Source organism: Ambystoma mexicanum, chromosome 1p (genome assembly GCF_040938575.1).
Source record: "Ambystoma mexicanum isolate Mex_15411 chromosome 1p, UKY_AmexF1_1, whole genome shotgun sequence".
NCBI lineage: Eukaryota > Metazoa > Chordata > Amphibia > Caudata > Ambystomatidae > Ambystoma > Ambystoma mexicanum.
The window spans coordinates 183,874,802-183,891,791 of NC_090921.1; the positions used below are offsets into that span (position 1 = coordinate 183,874,802).

A 16,990-nucleotide genomic window follows, 5' to 3' on the forward strand; every position below is an offset into this window, starting at 1 on the left:
GCCTGGAGAGTAGCAGAGCTCTGAAGATATTAAGATTCTGGGGAAAGGTAAGGAAAGGGAGGATGCCACTGAGGAGGAAGTGTTAGAAATGAGCCTTCTTGGCAAGGTCCAATATGTGAGGAATGAAAGAGAGAGAGGAGTTGAGGATAACTCCCAGGTTTCTGGTTTCAGAGGGGGGGAGAGACCATAAAGGGTGGCCAGAGGGAAGGGAGAAGAGAGGGAAAAGGAGTCCTGATAGGATGAGTCTCAGTCTTACTGGCATTCAGACAGAGATCATTGGAGGTACACCAAGATTGGATGGCGGATAGGCAATCAGGAATGACAGAGGAGGTCAGAAGAGATGCTGAGGGTAGTCTGAAGAAGAGTTGGCTATTATGCGCCTAACAATGGAAGTGCGGCGAGAAAGTTGAGATAAGGCGACCAAAATGGTCGAGATATGTTTTTTTTTTAAAAAACCTTTTTTCAAGCACCAACACAGTTTACATGATAGTAATGGCATTATTATTTCAGTATACAACACATTCAATGTTCTGCTTCATTGAGCCTGCCAAGGTCCATCATCGTGTTTGTGGTGGTGCAATTATATAGTCCAGTCCAACTTTCAAATATAGCTTTTCGAACCAATTATGTCCCCCACCCCCAACCGCTTCCCACCCTATCTCCAACTGGTATGGCTTTGCTTCCATGTGTTGTTTAGTGAGCTTGGTACCTCCCTTCTCCGGGCCAAATCACAGGTTTGTTTCCCCAATTGCTGGTTTATAGTTTTATATCGCTCTCAGTAATACTGGTCTGTAGTATCGCGTTTCCCTTTCCTTAACAAATTCTAGAAATGGGTCCAAACTGACAGGAATTTTTGATATTTGCCCTCTCTCAGGGCCCCTACTTTTTCCATCGCCAGTACGTTCCAGAGTTTGACCCACCAGCAAGCTATAATGGGACCCTCAACAGTTTTCCATCCCTGGGCTAGGGTCATCCTAGCCGCCATTAGTAGATGTGTAATGAGCTTTGCCGTGTTGCCGGTGGCTGCGTACACGTCCTCCACCTCTGTACCCAGTAATACTACCTTCGGGGTGAGCAAGAGTTGTCTCCCTGTGATCTCTTATGTGCCAAGGACTTCCTTCCAATACATTGTGGCTTTGGGGCATTACCACCACATATGGAACAAATCTCCTTTGCTACCGCACTGCCTTAGGCATGTAGGCGGGTAACTAGGGTTCATTTTATGGAGCCTGTGTGGGGTCAAGTATTACCTGTAGCATATTTTGAATGCTGTCTCTTTAATCGCGGTGCATTTGGACGCTTTCTGTGCCCTCCTCCAGATTTGCCCCCATTCCTCCTCTGTGACGGACGTGCCTAAGTGTTTATCCCTATTATCTTTATATGAGAGCCTATCCTCTCCCTGTGCCGAATCTAACAATTTACATAATCTCGAAATTGCTTGTGTCACTGTTCTCTCCTGTAACGTCAATTCCAACCCTATCGGGGTACTGGTGGCTGCTTTCTTAACCTCTTTCTGTGTTATTCAGTGCCTAATTTGTATATACGTGAATATCACCTTTTCCCTAATGTTGAATATTTGCTTACAGTCCTCGAATGCAAGGGGGGTTTCTCCCTGGAAAAGGTACTTTAAGAGGAGTTTTTGTGTCCGTTCCCAGTTGTCCCAAAGCTTGTTTTGTTTGCCTGGTGTGAAATCCTGGTTGTGCGTTATAGGGGTCAAGGGTCCGAGGCCCGGCGTAAAGCAGCACCTCCTAAGTGCTATATCCCACCCGCTAAGCGATATTGCAGTGCTTTCCGGTAGTTGTCCCTCTAGCTCTTGCTCGCAGCACATGTTGTGTTCTCAGAGGGATTGTTGTCTGTCACCCCTTGTTCAATCCCCATCGGATCAGTTAGTGTGTCACTCCCCATCCACTTGAGCATTGGCGCGATTTGGGCAGCCAGGATATATCTCTCGATATCAGGGACCCCGAGTCCTCCCAAAATTGGTGGTCTGGTCAGTTCATTCTTTTGTATGCAGGGTTTTTTCCTATGCCATACAAAGGAAGTTAATTATTTCTGAAGTGTCCTGCTCATGTAGAGCCAAGGCGAAAGGATAGAGCCCTGGGGAATGCCACAAGCATAGATAGAGGGGGTGAGGAGAAAGAACCCAAGATTAACTGGGAGGGACGGTCAGTGAGGAAGGAGGGCAGCCAGTCCAGTGCCTGCTCAGAGATACCAAGGGTATCCTGGAGCAGTTTTATGAGGATGGAGTGTGTCAAAAGCAGACGCGAGATCAAGTAGAATGAGAACAGTGGGTGAGTTGGAGTAAAGAGATGCCACAAAATCTTCACAGGTGTTCAGGAGAGCAGTTTCCATGCCTCTGGATGCTCAGAATCCAGTTTCATGGTCGTGCGGGCAACCAACAAGTTCAGTAGGCTGGGGGGGGGGGGAGACCAACTTCTCCAGAGGTTTCCCAAGAAAGATAGTGATAGAGATGGGGCGGTAGTTAGCGGGACAAAAGGGGTCGGTGGAAGGCTTTTTCAGGAGGCGGCACACTAGGGAGTGCTTGAGGGAGGAGGGGAAAGATCCAGTTGCAAGAGAGTGATTACAGAAATCAGCGAGGGAAGTGGGCAATGGAGCTGATAATATAAATTGTCCTATAATCTTTGGTGAAACTCGATTTGTTCATTTCATAGAATTGAGAAAATGTATGCATTATCTTGCAGACATTTACCAAAATTTAACAGTAAATGGAATGCCTTCACAGCATATTTGACGTAGCTTTCACATAACTCTTGATTACACTTATTAACCCCTTTCTCCTCTCCTATGGTTTCACCTATGTGTCCAGTTTGTCTCCCCTGCGAGTCCCATTTATTATGCCCAATATAATGTTCTATTTAAACTATGCACTGCTTTGATATTTATTCCTCAAGTATCATACTGTATTTGATACATCTTGCATGTTATAAATTATTTGTTATTAATTTGTTTGCCCGTAAACTTACTGTAATGTTCTTCAAACTATTAATACAAATAATGTACTCAAAAATTCAACCTACTTTTCAAGGTAGCAGGTACTAGACTAGTTTATAATTCTACCCCCATCTGGGTGTAAGATCAGGGGGAGGAGTATGAAGTTCAAAGGATCTTAAACTTTAGAATTTTTTGGGGAGGTTTCAATATTTAATTGATTGGAAAGGTTTTGGACCAGAAGAACGAATGGAAGTAGGATGTACAGACACTGTGTTTGGTAAACACATTTCCACAACTGCACCCAGGCAAACCAGGGCCTGGGACAGGTCCTTATAAGTGGGGTACCGTCAAGTACATCCCAAACAAGCAGATATAGGAGAGTGCTTGGAGAAGCGACTGACCCTGAGAGAGTTGGAGGCGGATGAGCGAAGAGCTCAAGAAGGAAGATATTTAGGCAGAGGGAGTTGGAGGTATTGAGGCGCCAGGCCCCAGAAGGCCTTGTGGACAATGCAGAGGGTTTTGAACTTAATCCTCGCAGCCACTGGGAGCCAGTGCATAGATTTCAGTCCTGGAGAGATACAATCCCTGGGCTTGAGGCCAAGGACAAGTCTTGTAGTCCAGTTCTGGATGAGTTGCAGAGGGCAGAGAGTAGAAGCATGCAGATTTAGAAAGAGGCTGTTGCAGTAGCCCAGCCTAGAGAGAACCAGAGCTCTGGAGACAGTGAGCGTCTGGGGGAAGGAGAGGAAAGGAAGAATTCCTCTGAGGAGGTGCACTTGGTAGTGTGGCTTCTTAGAAACGTCAGAGATGTGAGCAGAGACGGTGAGAGTGGAGTCGAAGATGACCCCGAGGTTTTTATCCTCATAGGTGGGAGAAGGAAGAGGGCCAAGAGAGGCTGGCCATAGAGCAACAGGAAAGGAGGGAGCAGGTGTGCCAATGAAGAGAATCTCAGTCTTACTGGCATTAAGGCAGATATCGTTGGCGGCACACCACTCCTGGATAGCAGACAGACAGTCCGAGATGAGAGAAGGAGAAGAGGTGGCGGAAGGGAGCCAGAAAATGAGCTGAGTGTTGTTCGCATAGCACTGAAGGTTGAGGCAGAGAGCAGCAATGCGGTGGGCAAGAAGAGCCAGGTATTTGTTGAACAGCCAGGGATAGAGGTTAGACCCCTGAGGAACACTGCAGTAGAGCTAGAGATAGAGGAGAGGAAGGACCCAAGTTGGACCTGGGAGGGTCGATCAGAGAGGAAAGAGGTCAGCCAAGCCAAGGCATGATCAGTGAAACCCAGGTTATTATGGAGACAGTTAAGCCCGACAGCATGGTTGACCGTGTCAAAGGCGGAAGAGAGATCAAGTAAGATGAGGACACAGGGGGTATTGGAGTCAAGGTTGGAAAGAAGGTCTTCACAGATGCTCAGGACAGCAGTTTCCGTGTTTCTGGCAGCTCTGAAGCCAGACTGATGGTCATGGAGACAATCCACAAATTCAGTGTGAAGATTAAGCTGGGAGATGGCCAGCTTTTCCAAGAGTTTGCCCAGGAAAGGAGTGATGGAGATCGGGTGATAGTTAGCAGGGCAGGAGGGGTTGGCCGAGGGTTTCTTAAGAAGAGGGTGCACAAGGGAGTGCTTCAGGGGGGAAGGGAAGACATCAGTGGCGAAGGAGTGGTTGTAGAAGTCAGCCAAAGCAGGAGCCAGGGTGTCAACGTGGTCCTTGCTGTTTTTAGATGAACAGGGGAGAACCTTTTTGACAAGACTTTCATAGATCAGACTTGTCTAGAAACCTTGTCTGGGGAGAACAGGGGAAAGGCAGAGATGGAGGGATGAGGGATGTCCAAAGGAGGGCTAGAGGAAGAGAGGGGAGTAGAGGGAGGAGAGGAAGAGAGATAGGACAGGATGTCCTGAGTTTTAGACATTAAATAAGAAGCCAGGGCTGTGTAGAGGGCCTGGGAGGGGGCAGGAGAGGTAGAGACTGCAGCAGGATTGGCCAGCTCCTTGCAGATTTTAAAATGTTGGGCCGAGTTGTTGGATGCCGCCGAGACGCAGGCTTGGATGAGGGGTCTCCTCTTGGTGCGGACAGAGAGCCGGTATTGCCTTTGGAGCAGGCGGCAGGCCAGTTTGTCAGAGGATATACAGGAAGCATGCCATTTCCTCTCAGCCACCCTACACTTGCATTTAAGGGTGACAAGGTCTGAGTCGTCCCAGGAATTGCACTTAGCTTTGGGCTTCAAGCAGATCCTTATGACAGGGGCAAGAACATCAAGAGTACCAGATATAGCACATTGGAGCATAGAAAGGGCTGTGTCACGGTGTGAGTCAGCCGAAAGGGGAGAGGGGGCTGAGAAGGTGACGGCGAAAGCCTCAACTGACACACGGTTCATGGGTCAGATAACCGAGAAGGTAGGTGGCAGTGCTGGAGTTAGCTTGGCCTGAGGGGTGGAGAGACTGAGCTGGGAGGAAAGGAGAAAGTAATCACTCCAGGAGAGAGGAGTGGTGAGAGGGAAAGAAAGGGGAAGGTCTGTAGAGATCAGAACATCCAGAGTGTGCCCTGTAGAGTGAGTCGGGCCAGAGGGGAGGATAGAGAGTGAGAGAGAGAGTCGCAGAGGTAATGAAAGAGTCCAGGAGGAGGAGCAGGAAGCATCCAGGTGGATGTTAAAGTGTCCAAGAAGGAGGAGTTGAGTGGTCAAGACCAGGAGGGAAGAGGAGTGGTCCGCCCTCTCAGGAAGGAGGAAGGAAGGAGTAGATCTGACCAGGGGGCCGATAGATGGTAGCCAATTTAAGTGAATGACTAGGAAAGAGAGAGAGCTTAAAGACGAGGCATTTGAAAGAGGAGTAGGCCTGCGTAGGAATGACGGAGGCAGGAATCTATTCAGGGAAAATCAGGACTACACGCCCTCTGGAACGATTGGAACTGGGCGCTGAGAGAATCTTGTAGCCGTCAGGGAGGAGAGTGTCAAAGCTTGTAACAGAGCTGGCCGTGAGCCATGTCTCAGTGAGATCGAGGGCTTTTTGGCATAGCGCATCGTGGCCCATTGGAGACTAATGCTTCAGTGCTGTGTGCACTAAGTGGCTTGGTGTGGATCAATCTAAATCCATAGTCCAGCAATGGACGGAGACCAGAAGTGTGGTCATTAAATAACGAACCACTGAGATATCTGTTGGGGTTTTTTATGCTATTCATAAGCATGACGCGTACTTGATGTTTCAAGCATTAGGCAACAAATACATAGAAGACAGTTGCAGGAGACTCAATAATCAATCAAAGGTTTTGAGGACCCCCCCATTTTGGAATGTTTTCCCGATCCTTGAACTATTGGTGTTGAAGGAATCCACTTCTATAACAAAAATTCCCCTGATGAATGTTTCGTCATTGAAGACATTGTGAACAGAAACATGTTGGGATTTTATTTTCTGAGACACATGTTGAAAAATGTATTCTATATGTATGGTCTTGGTTATATGTTGTAATTTCTGTTATGTGATGTATTTATGATTTACACAGGTGATTTCCTTTAATTGAAGGTTGTTCAAGGGATAAAAATGGGCGATTGTTTTTATAATATATATGAATTCTTTTTACAATGAAAAAACATTTTTTAAGAAAATAATAATTTTTTGAATAAATTGAATTGAAATGTAATATTATACTGAGGTTGTGCAGGACATTCATTTTTTCAGTTTGTTCTGTGTTGAATGAATTTACCTCTATTATTGGACCAATGAGATGATGGTGTTCCAACTATTCTATACCTTCCCTCCTTTGTGTATTTAATATCATCAGTGAGACAGAGGACATCTAGGTCAAGTTCTTCAAGGAGGTGGCAGATGTCAGAGGAGTGTTTGACAGCTGAGTGAGAGTTTAGAGTGGCAATATGGAGAAGGTTGTCGTCCTTGAAAGACTTCCGGGGACGGGGTACAAATCAGAGGTACGCCCTGCGGGGGGTGTAGAAGAAGCCCGGGGGTGGGGGGCAGAAGAGGAAGGAGGAGATGGCAAGGTAGACAATGAAGAGAAAGCAGGGGGAAGCAAGGAAGCCATGGAGGGAAGAGAGGGGACAGCAGGAGAAGAAAGGAAATTGATGAGGCGTGGGAAGCGTCTATCAAAGAGGAGAAGGTTGGCCTGAGGGCCTTGGGCCAAGACAGTACCATTCAGGTAAATATTAATGATGACCTTAGAGGAGTGGAAGGAGGTTAGGAGCGCCTCCCACCGGGTGGCACCATTAATGAGAGAAGGAGATATAGGAGAACGCACAGAGACCATATGGAGAGTCCATAGATCAGGCGAGGGAACAACAAAGTGGATGTTGGCAAGGGTTTGCCTGGAGGAGGCACTAGTATAGGTATCAGCTATAGGGAGGCCTCGGTTGGAGACCAGGATGTTCTTTTTAAACTTCTTCCTACCAGATTTAGTGAGGAGAGCAGGTTTGCGGATAGAGAAGTATTTAGAAAAAAGATAGGAGAGACAGAGAGCAACATAGAGTGGGTAGGTAGGGAGAGCAGAGCAGAGGAAGTGGGTAATAGAGGGGGGTGGTGGTGGGGGAGGGAGGACACTAGGGAAGGACACAGGGATGGGCGCAAGCAGACGTGATCAAAGGAGGCGAAACAGGAAGAGAATTGGACACGACGACAGGAGCTCAGACAATAGTAGAACAGTTTGCTAGAGGAATGCTTTGCTAAGAGGCAAGACCAGAGAACAGCACTACTTTGACAGGTGGTTTAAATACTAGAGAAAAACACACCCGAGTGTGAGAGTCCTGTATAGTGGGAAAAAAGGCCTAGGCCTTAAAAATGAGATGACCACTCCTGTACTGGTAGGTCCATGGACTAACCAGTGAACCCAAATCAACATTGCAAAAGGCCTCCTAAGAGTCCTAGGCAGAGGGGAATGAAAGCCAAAACTAAGGGGACAGGTCTCTCCACACTTGAACCTTGGAAGGAGGGCCGAGTGTACCCAAAAACAAAAGTAAACGCAGGAATCAGTGTAAAAAATACCAGTGAGACCAGCAGTAGTGCAACATTGACTCATACAGCCTGGTATGGTCAAAGGCTTTCTCCTCCTATTTACAGTCTCTGTACACTCTCTTCGGCTCTTACTCGTTTGTGAGAGAAACTAGATCGCTGATTTCTCTTTTTGTGCGGGCCTATGACTCCACTTCTGATGCAGAGTAACGACCCTAGTTTTGACAGCACACCTGGTGGCTGTGTCTATACTTTCACGTTTTATTGTTTTAGATTTGGCAGCCTTCCAAAATATGGGGGTTGCAACATGACAGCAATATATGCACTCCAGCTGTCTGCTCTTAAAGCCACAAGAGCTTCAGGTTCCAAAGAGAGCCTGATTTGAGATTAAAGTGAGCAAAGGATCTGACCTTGCTCAGAGATCATGATCGGATTAGGGTCCTCATCCCAGGGAATGAGTGCCAGTAAAATATCCATAAGATCAAATCCTTATCTGGTGACTTTGCTTTCTGGCGCACATTTGAAATAAATCTTCACAAAAAGAGAATCATTAAATTGAGTAACATCAGTGATAGGGTTCTCCTCAGAGACATAAGTTGTACGTCATGTTATAGAGGCTTTGAATTTCTGAAGGTAGACTCATTAAGGAAGGTGATCATGAAATAGAAAGTAGAACACTTTTTTTTAAATTAAAAATATATAGTTTATTTCTACACTTTTCATTTACATACACTTTGATATTCTCACTTTAAAAGACACAAAAAAGAAATGAATTTCTCAACTAATAAAAAACTGTCACTTTTGGCTCTTGTTCTACTATACTGTAGAACACAGTTACATTTCTGACCTTGCAAACTATCAAGTCACAGCGGTCTAGACTCCGTTTCAGTGGTGGTCCAAATGGTGAGTGTTTGCTTCTTTGCTGTGTTACAATTGGGTTTAGGGAACTAGTTTTAGGATTGTACTTGGAAGCAGTGATCAAGATATGATCTTGAAGTGGGAGTACTTTACTCCCTATGTTTAAAACTTAGGAGTAAAATGATTTTTGAGGGAGTAGAAAAGTAAAATATCTTTGTGACAAATACTTCTTTGTACCATTTTTTTTCATGCACATTAAAAGATACATTTGACCCCTTCTATAATTATGTGTGCTACTGGTCTGAACATATCCATGGAGATTTTAAGGTGAAAGCAAGGCCACAAGATCCTCTATGTCCATTTGCCATGTTTCACTGGGAGTATTTGTACTCCCTATTTTAATTTTTTGGGAGCCTTTGCCTATTTTTAGGAAGTAAAAGTGGCTGATACAACTGTAGGGCTGCTTGGAAGGGTAGGGGAGCTCTGTAGATCTGAAAGTCTTTCTTCATTCTTTTACTAATTTCCTCATTAGCGGGCTGGCTTCCACCCAAGCGAGGGAGGCTTCAGACAGTGTACAACTTTGGGACACATTCTATGACTGCCTTTCATTTGAAGAAACACCTGGAACCAGGTCCTTGATGCAAGGCCTACACTGAATGCAGCCTGCCTTTTAAAAACCCTTTCCCTTGAGGGACACAAAAAGGAGTTGGGACGCTACAAATCTACTGAGGGCTTTAAGCCAAGATATGGTCATTTCTTTCTGCGGAGGTAAGAGCAGCTGTAGCCCCTTGCCTCACTCAGTGTTTTCCATATTTGTTTATATAAATCTGGAGGAAATCTTCCCTCAATCTTTGGAGTCTCATGTAAAGAACTGCGCACAAACAAGGCTCGGTACAGTCTGGGAAAGTTGCAGACTGCTACGGAGAATGAACATTGCAGGCCCTCCAAGAGACAGATACTCCTTCCCTTAACAGAAGTAGCATCCCTCCTTCCTGTAAAGAGCTGCTGGCTGTGAACTACGAATGCGAATCACCAGCTGGGTTGCATCTTCAAGCGCAAAGGATGAACTACCATGAAACCTGTTAGGGAGATATCTAATTTCTGTGCTGATTCCCTTCAACCTTAGATACCCCCAGCTCTTTTGCTGGATTTAGGACTTTTTTAATTTTAACCCTCTCATGTGTTTTTACCTTATTTGGATTTTGTGTTTCCAATGTTTTTGGAGTCTGACAAACTCCATAGGCATCTACTTTTTGTATGGCGACACAGAGCACCTTTAGTGCAGTGTAACAGAGAATTCCTTTAGATTCCTCATAAGGTTTAAATACATTTTCTTGTGTGAACTACAGTTCCCAAGAATAGTAAAGTGAAATTGACTTTACTTACCTTTTCTCTTTGTAGGTCCAATACACCCCATCCTACATTCTCACTACTTAAAATGGCCGGTGGCAGTGGTTTAATTTTTTCTACGATCGTGATTTTCTACCACAGGTTGAACCCTCAGCTGCAGTACAGCACCCATGGGTGACCATTTTGTCAAAATGGCCCTGGTTCCCTTTGTTTGCCATTTTCTGTTTGTGAGTTCTTTCTTGGGGTTTAATCTGTACGTCGAAACAGATGTGAGCCCTTTGTTTGTCTTGCCTTTGACAGGCTTCAGCTCTGAAGCCCGCCTCTGGCTCCAGTGTGTCTGGAAAGGTAGGATGTGAGGGAGGTTCCTGAAACTCCCCAGTCCTTCGTCTCTAGGAATGCCTGAATGCAACCAGTCCTGATTGGCTGGCCGGCTCTCCTTTCAGAACAGCCACCCTAGAGTGTGATTGACAGGCTAGGCTGTGCATGAATGGGAGAAACCTGCTTAAAAGGTGAGGGTTTGGGGACTAGAGGCAGAGTCGACCACTGGGAGAAAGACCTGAACAAGAAACGTGAACAAAGCTTGCTGCATCCTCCTGGACCTCTGAATTGCCCGGTTCAGCCCTGTTGCTGTGCGGAAACTCCTTCTTCAATTCGACAGAGAAGCTCCGGAAGGGACGACTTCTCCCCTTGGGTTAGTACGAACACCACTGGACCATCTTCCCCAACTGGATGTATTTCTTCATTGCTGCAAGAACCAAGTGCCAAGGGTCGAGTAATCCACAGTCAAGTGAAACGTCTGGAATCCGGCTAGAAGCTCCAGGAGTCTCCCAAGGATCCACCAGAAGCAGGACGACCAGAGCTCGAGTCCCCTCACCAGAGTGCAGGACCCAAGGAGTGATGGAAGCCCAACAGGTATCAGATTCTGTGACAGTGCCATTTACTAAGTGCTGAACCGCAAAGTGCAGCTGAGCTGAAAAGAGCCCGTAGCTGCCGACGACCTCCCAAGTACCGCCGGAGCCCTCCAGACGGCCTCCATCTTGTCCCCACGTCCGAGTATCAGAAACACAGGGTCTGCACCACTGTAGCAGGACAGAATCCAGCTGGACCACTCTTCTTCAAACCAAAGGTACATTTTAGACGTGGGGTACTTACCTCACTGTCTTTTAGCTGTGCTTTTCTCAGTTGGGAATTGCGATGGCTTACTTTTAGAGTTGATTCCAACTCTCTTTTCACAGGCTTAACAGCTTGTGACACTACAAGTGATTTTCTACAAACTCTCTAACTTTGTGCAAGGCTGTTTCTGATCGAAGAAGTGCCTCAGCTACATAGACTGTGTTCCTATTGACTATGGCTGTCCTAGTGCCCTGAAGTGTGACTGCATCAATTCTTACCTAACAAACCTTAATTGACCTGTAAGCATATCACCATGTATATTTTACACTAGTGTGGAAATTGGGCTCAGCGTAAGTCTGACATGTTTTAAGTAATTTAGAAAAGCACGTAGTTAGCCAAAGTTGGTGTATATAGTTTTCTCAGGAAATAATCAGTGAGGTTGGCAGCTACAATTCAAGAGGGAGGTTTTCATCACTTCAGGGGAGACAAGTAGAGACTTTTCAAAGGGATTTATAGAAGGATTAAACATGTTCTGCTACAATTGAGTGCATTTAAAGAAAGAAGAGTGCAGCTTGAGCTACAAACTTCAAACCTGCAATAGTTCAATTTTATACATCATTGTCGAAATGCTTCTTTAGGCAATAAGTAGAGAAGCCCTGGCATCAAACACTTACCTAGTGGGAACCAGGAATTGATTTTTGTGGTCCAGAAGAAATAGAATTTGAGCCACCTACCTTTCTTTTTCTATCTATCAGACCACCTATCAAGCTGAAGAATGAGCATATGGTTTAATAGTTTGCCCAAATCCCCTTTCCTCCGTGGCTGATGTGAATGCAGTAATAAATGACATCCTGTTGTAGACCAGCTTCCCTTGTTGAATTCAACTTGTTGACACTGGACACAAGCCTCAAACATCAATCACTCCTGCATCCAATAAATGTAGACAGCATGCCCTCTTGCATCATACTGTACCTGTCTGTGAGTGGAGTAATGACCAAGCGCCCAGAGTTCCCTAGGTATTCATATCCATACTGAAACTGTGTGTTGGTCTGCCGGATGATACAGTCATCAATATCCTGCAAACAGAGAACACAAAAAAAGGTCAGATGTTACACTCCCCCTAAGAGGACAATGCTAGACTAAGAAGAGAACTGGTGCCGTGGACCGCGAAAGTACTTACTTTGTCCCAGTAAAGACGAAGCTGGCTCAGCCACTCGAATGATGTAACATCCGTGCAGCCACTCTTCAGCATCTTTTCAATGACATCACGGGCATGGACTTCCACTGTTACCAGCGCTACTATCTTCAAGCGTAAGATTTTAGTTAGGTTTCCTCGAATAGAGTCTGAGTATCTATTAAGCATGGACAACTGTCAGGAAACACAAAAAAGAAAGAGCATATTCAGGGACACTACAATGGATCCTTCCAACACTCAATGTGTTAGAAAAAGTACAGACTATAACACAGACAATTATGAGGAATGCGTTAAAAGGTCTCTGCTAGTGAGGTACATTACAAATGCAGAACAGCATTGTTAAAACAAGCAACGGCAAAGCCAATCGTTTTGCCATTTTTAGTTGATTATTGTATTGCACAATTAGCATGGGGGAAGGTATAAGGAACAGCAGTGTGTAGGGTGTATGAAATGTGCATGCATTGGAGGGAGAGAAGGGCATCACCAGGGGTTGGGGAAAGCACTGTGTGGGTGTTCGGGGGAAAATAAGGGATAAATGGCAGCACCAAAGAGAAAGAAAAAAAACAATAGATCAAAGCCAGGACAGCAACAGTACACGGGAGCATTATACAACATTTTAAGGAAGGAATGGTAGTGCAAGGGGAGGAAGGAAGGAGAGCGCACGTGGGAGGAATGACATTGAAAGGGGAGGAATGACAGTACAATGGAGAAAGAAAGAGCGCAAGTGTAGAGGAAAGACAATGCAAGGCGGGGAATGTCAGGGCACATGGAAGTAATGACAGGGCACGAGGAAGCAATGACAGGGCACGAGGAAGCAATGACAGGGCACGAGGAAGCAATGACAGGGCACAGGGAAGCAATGACAGGGCACAGGGAAGCAATGACAGGGCACGGGGAAGCAATGACAGGGCACGGGGAAGCAATGACAGGGCACAGGGAAGGGATGAGAGCATGAGGTGTAGGAATGACAGCACAAGTGGAAAAAAGAATGACAATGCAAGGGTAATGGAATGACAGCGCAAGGGGCAAGCAATGACAGAGCAAGATGGGAAAGAATGACAGTGCAAGGGGAAGGAATGACAGGGCAAGGGAGAAGGGATGACAGGGCAAGGGGGGAGGAATTACAGGGAAAGGGGGAAGGAATGACAGGGCAAGGGGGAAGGAACAACAGCACAAGGGCAGAAGGAATGGCTATATTTGGCAAAAGAAATGGTGCACAGAATGAACTGCTAACAGCAGAATGCATGTAGTCCTTCCGGGAGACACTAGTCACAAATGTTAATGTTAAAGCACATAACAAAATGTTGGCATTATTCTACTTTCATAGACATGAGTTACAATCACTAGAGGAAATGAACATCCTTAATTCTGCCAACCTCATCACAGCGAGATTTGTAGGATGTAAATCACAAAATGTGAATTGAACAACACTGGATGCTGAGATTGCAGTTTGCCAGTTTTGTGCCTGCAGGTTGTGGAAGCAGTTCACTGTTCCTGCCCGTATACATCACAACAGCTGAGGTCAGTGAAATCGTACTTTGTATTCAGAACTGAGCAGTGGGGAGATTTTGAACAACATTAATAAAACATAATAGAATGGTATTGGTTGTAATACAACGGAATTCGTTAGAGCAAAGACAAAATGTTAACAATTCAGCACAAAGCTTCAAGAGAAGAGGCAAATAATAAAGAGTGACAGGCAGAAAGTGTTACTCACCGGGCTGAATTGAGAAAAATAAAGGACTATCATTTCATGGGTCTATGATTGTTGAACACCTTTAACAAGAGTTGTCCATCTTTTTTGTAATAATTCTTTATTTATCATTTTTAAGATTGAGGTACAATACCATAAAATCAATAATAACTCACATACTCTTAACTTGTGTAACCACACCTACCCCCTTAGTGCCGGTATTGATAAACTCCACATGTCTAGGAACAGGTTAGCAGTCACCATGTTTCAAACCAGCTTAGGTACATGCCACCCAACAACCTCCACAAACCATTTCCCACCCACCTATTACCAGCAGAGAGTGCTGAAGCTGTGACCTTTAATTCTTAGTCCTACATCTACCCAATCTCTTTGTGTAGCCCAAACTCCCCTAATCTTCCTTTGTTCTCCGATGCTTGTACAAGAAAGGAAGGCAATTCCCTTCCCTTAGGGACTGTGGATCATGTAATAGGGCCGTAATATTCTCCATTGTGTATATCCGCAAAGCCTTTTCGGCCATTCCCTCTTTGATGGTACATTTGTCCCCTTCCAACTAATCACCACGCATACCGTAACTGCCAACAATAGAAAATGAACCATATGTGGTAGGTCCCTCCACGATCCATCAAGTCCAAAACACCAGAACCACAAACTGTGGTCTTTCAATTCCCTCCACTCCTCTAACCCACCCAGCACCTCCTTCAAATAAACCTGCACCTTGCTAAAAATCCACCACATGTGCCAGAAGTTAGCTTGATGCCCTCACTTCCTCCAATAAAATGGAGCCACCCCTGGGACCATTTTGGACAACCTCACTGCGTTGTACTGCCATCTGTGTAAGAGCTTCATCTTATATTGACAAGAAATAGACATCTTATGAGACCCCTTACAGATTGCCCCCCACAGTTCCTCGTCTATCACCCTCTCCATGTCCTCCTCCCATTCAGTCTTAACAGTCTCAAGACCTTTGCCCACTGCCAGTAACAGTGCCCCGTAAAGGGCTGAGATCAGACCCCCTGGTCCCTCTGCACGTATCTAAAAAATATTCTCAAACTGTGTCAATTGCCATTGTATCCTGTCTTTCAATTTCTGAACCATCACCACCCCTTTCAATTGCAAGTACAGAGAGCTTCTCAATCCCCAAGCCTGCCTCCAACTCCTGGTCTGAAATGAATACTACTTTTACCCATAATTGGCCCACCCTTTCCAGCCCTGCTTGAAACCGATCTTGAATTCCCGATGGGTCTGGCAGTTCATCTCTCAACAGGAGTGCCCACAAGTGACTCAAGGGAGAAGGCCAAGACGTAATCCCCCTCATTCCCGGATCCTGCCTGCATACATCCCACAATACACCCAGGAAACTAGTTTCCCTAATCCTCAGGATTTTGTTCTGTGGCACCCATAACCACTCCCCTATCGTAACTAGCTTAATCCGATCATTTTATAAGAATATCCAATGTTTCTGCAGATCCACCCTCAGGTGAGGGATTAGTGCCTGTAACTGCGCCGGCCTATAATACATTCCCATCTCTGGGAAGCCAACCCCCCCCCCCCCCCCACCCCTTGTATTTAGGCAAAATTAACATGCTAAACGCCCTCCTCATCCTCTCCTGCCATAGAAAACCCAACATTTTTCCCTTCATCTCACTCAACGTCTGCTCCGGTAACCTGATGGATAGCATTTGGAACAGAAATAGCACCCTGGGGGGGGGGGGGGGGGCAGGGGGGTTTAATTTTCAGGGAGTTGAGACATCCCATCTACGAAAGGGTATATTTACTCCACGTATCCAGTTCACTATACATCACCTCAAGGAGCAGAAGGCGGGGGGGAGCTCATTGCAAACAATTCAATCAGCGGACGGGTCAACGTCACCCCTAAGTACCTAACCTAAGATTTAACTCCAGCCCCAAAGACTCCAAGGCCCTTAGATCCCTTACTGAGTCCTCTTCAAATAGGAAAACAACAGACTTGCTCTTATTAACCTTGAAGACCGAAGGTAACTCATATTCTCCAAATATATCCAACATTGGTGGAACCGAATGACCCGGATTCTGTAAATGTAAAAGGATATAATCAGCATACATCCCGTTTGAACTCTTTATCACCCACCCGCAAGCCCTCTACCTGAGGCAAGGACTTAATCTACTCAGCAAGGGGTTCCAACTTAAGGGCGAAAAACATAGGTGACAAGGGACACCCTTGCATTGTCCATCTCCGAAGGTCAAGTCTCCTTGAAATCTTGCCACTTACCGCTGTTAGGTGAGTTTTCTTCAAGTCCACTTGAGGAAAGACTTCATAAAACGATCCCATTGGCATACAGGTCCCCAACTCTTAGTATAAGCTTGTACTACTCAAGGAACCTTGGTAGAGTGGCAGAGCATTTAGGAATTTAATAGGAAGAAGATGTGTGCTGTACACTGAACCCAGTTAGTACAGCAGTCCAACAGTTTCAAGACCTTTGCTCACTACCAGTAACAATGCCCCGTAAAGGGCTGAGATCAGACCCCTTGGATTATTGGTGTAAGAAACACTTACACCAATAAATGTATATAGAAACATATTTTTATTATATTATATAATGAATGTCTTAAAATACTTAGATTACTTAACCAACATACATAGGAATACTTATAATTACTTTTCAAAGACCACTGCTTAGTTGGTAATTGTACAATTGTTACAGAGATTGACACTAATGACAGTTCTACCGTATTATCGGTACGACAGGCACTCGCACACAAAGATAGACAGTTATTGTATTTAGTGAGCAAATCCACATAAGATAAAGTCTTCTAGGAAGTAAAAAGTTTGGTTAGTCATTCATTAGCAAAGCTAAAGGTTGTGGAGTCGGTTTCTCAGCAA

At 45.4% G+C, this 16,990-nt stretch overlaps 1 protein-coding gene across 1 annotated transcript in view; it reads right to left on the reverse strand.

Moving 5' to 3' along the window:
- Window positions 1-16,990, reverse strand: part of DNAH2 (dynein axonemal heavy chain 2) — a 3,498,763-nt gene that overhangs the window by 1,895,469 nt on the left and 1,586,304 nt on the right. The window contains exons 35-36 of the mRNA XM_069646273.1: window positions 12,402-12,590; window positions 12,194-12,297 (exon numbers count right to left, since the gene is read on the reverse strand). Of these exons, the coding sequence (XP_069502374.1) occupies window positions 12,194-12,297; window positions 12,402-12,590 (293 nt within the window). The remainder of the gene's footprint in view (window positions 1-12,193; window positions 12,298-12,401; window positions 12,591-16,990) is intronic.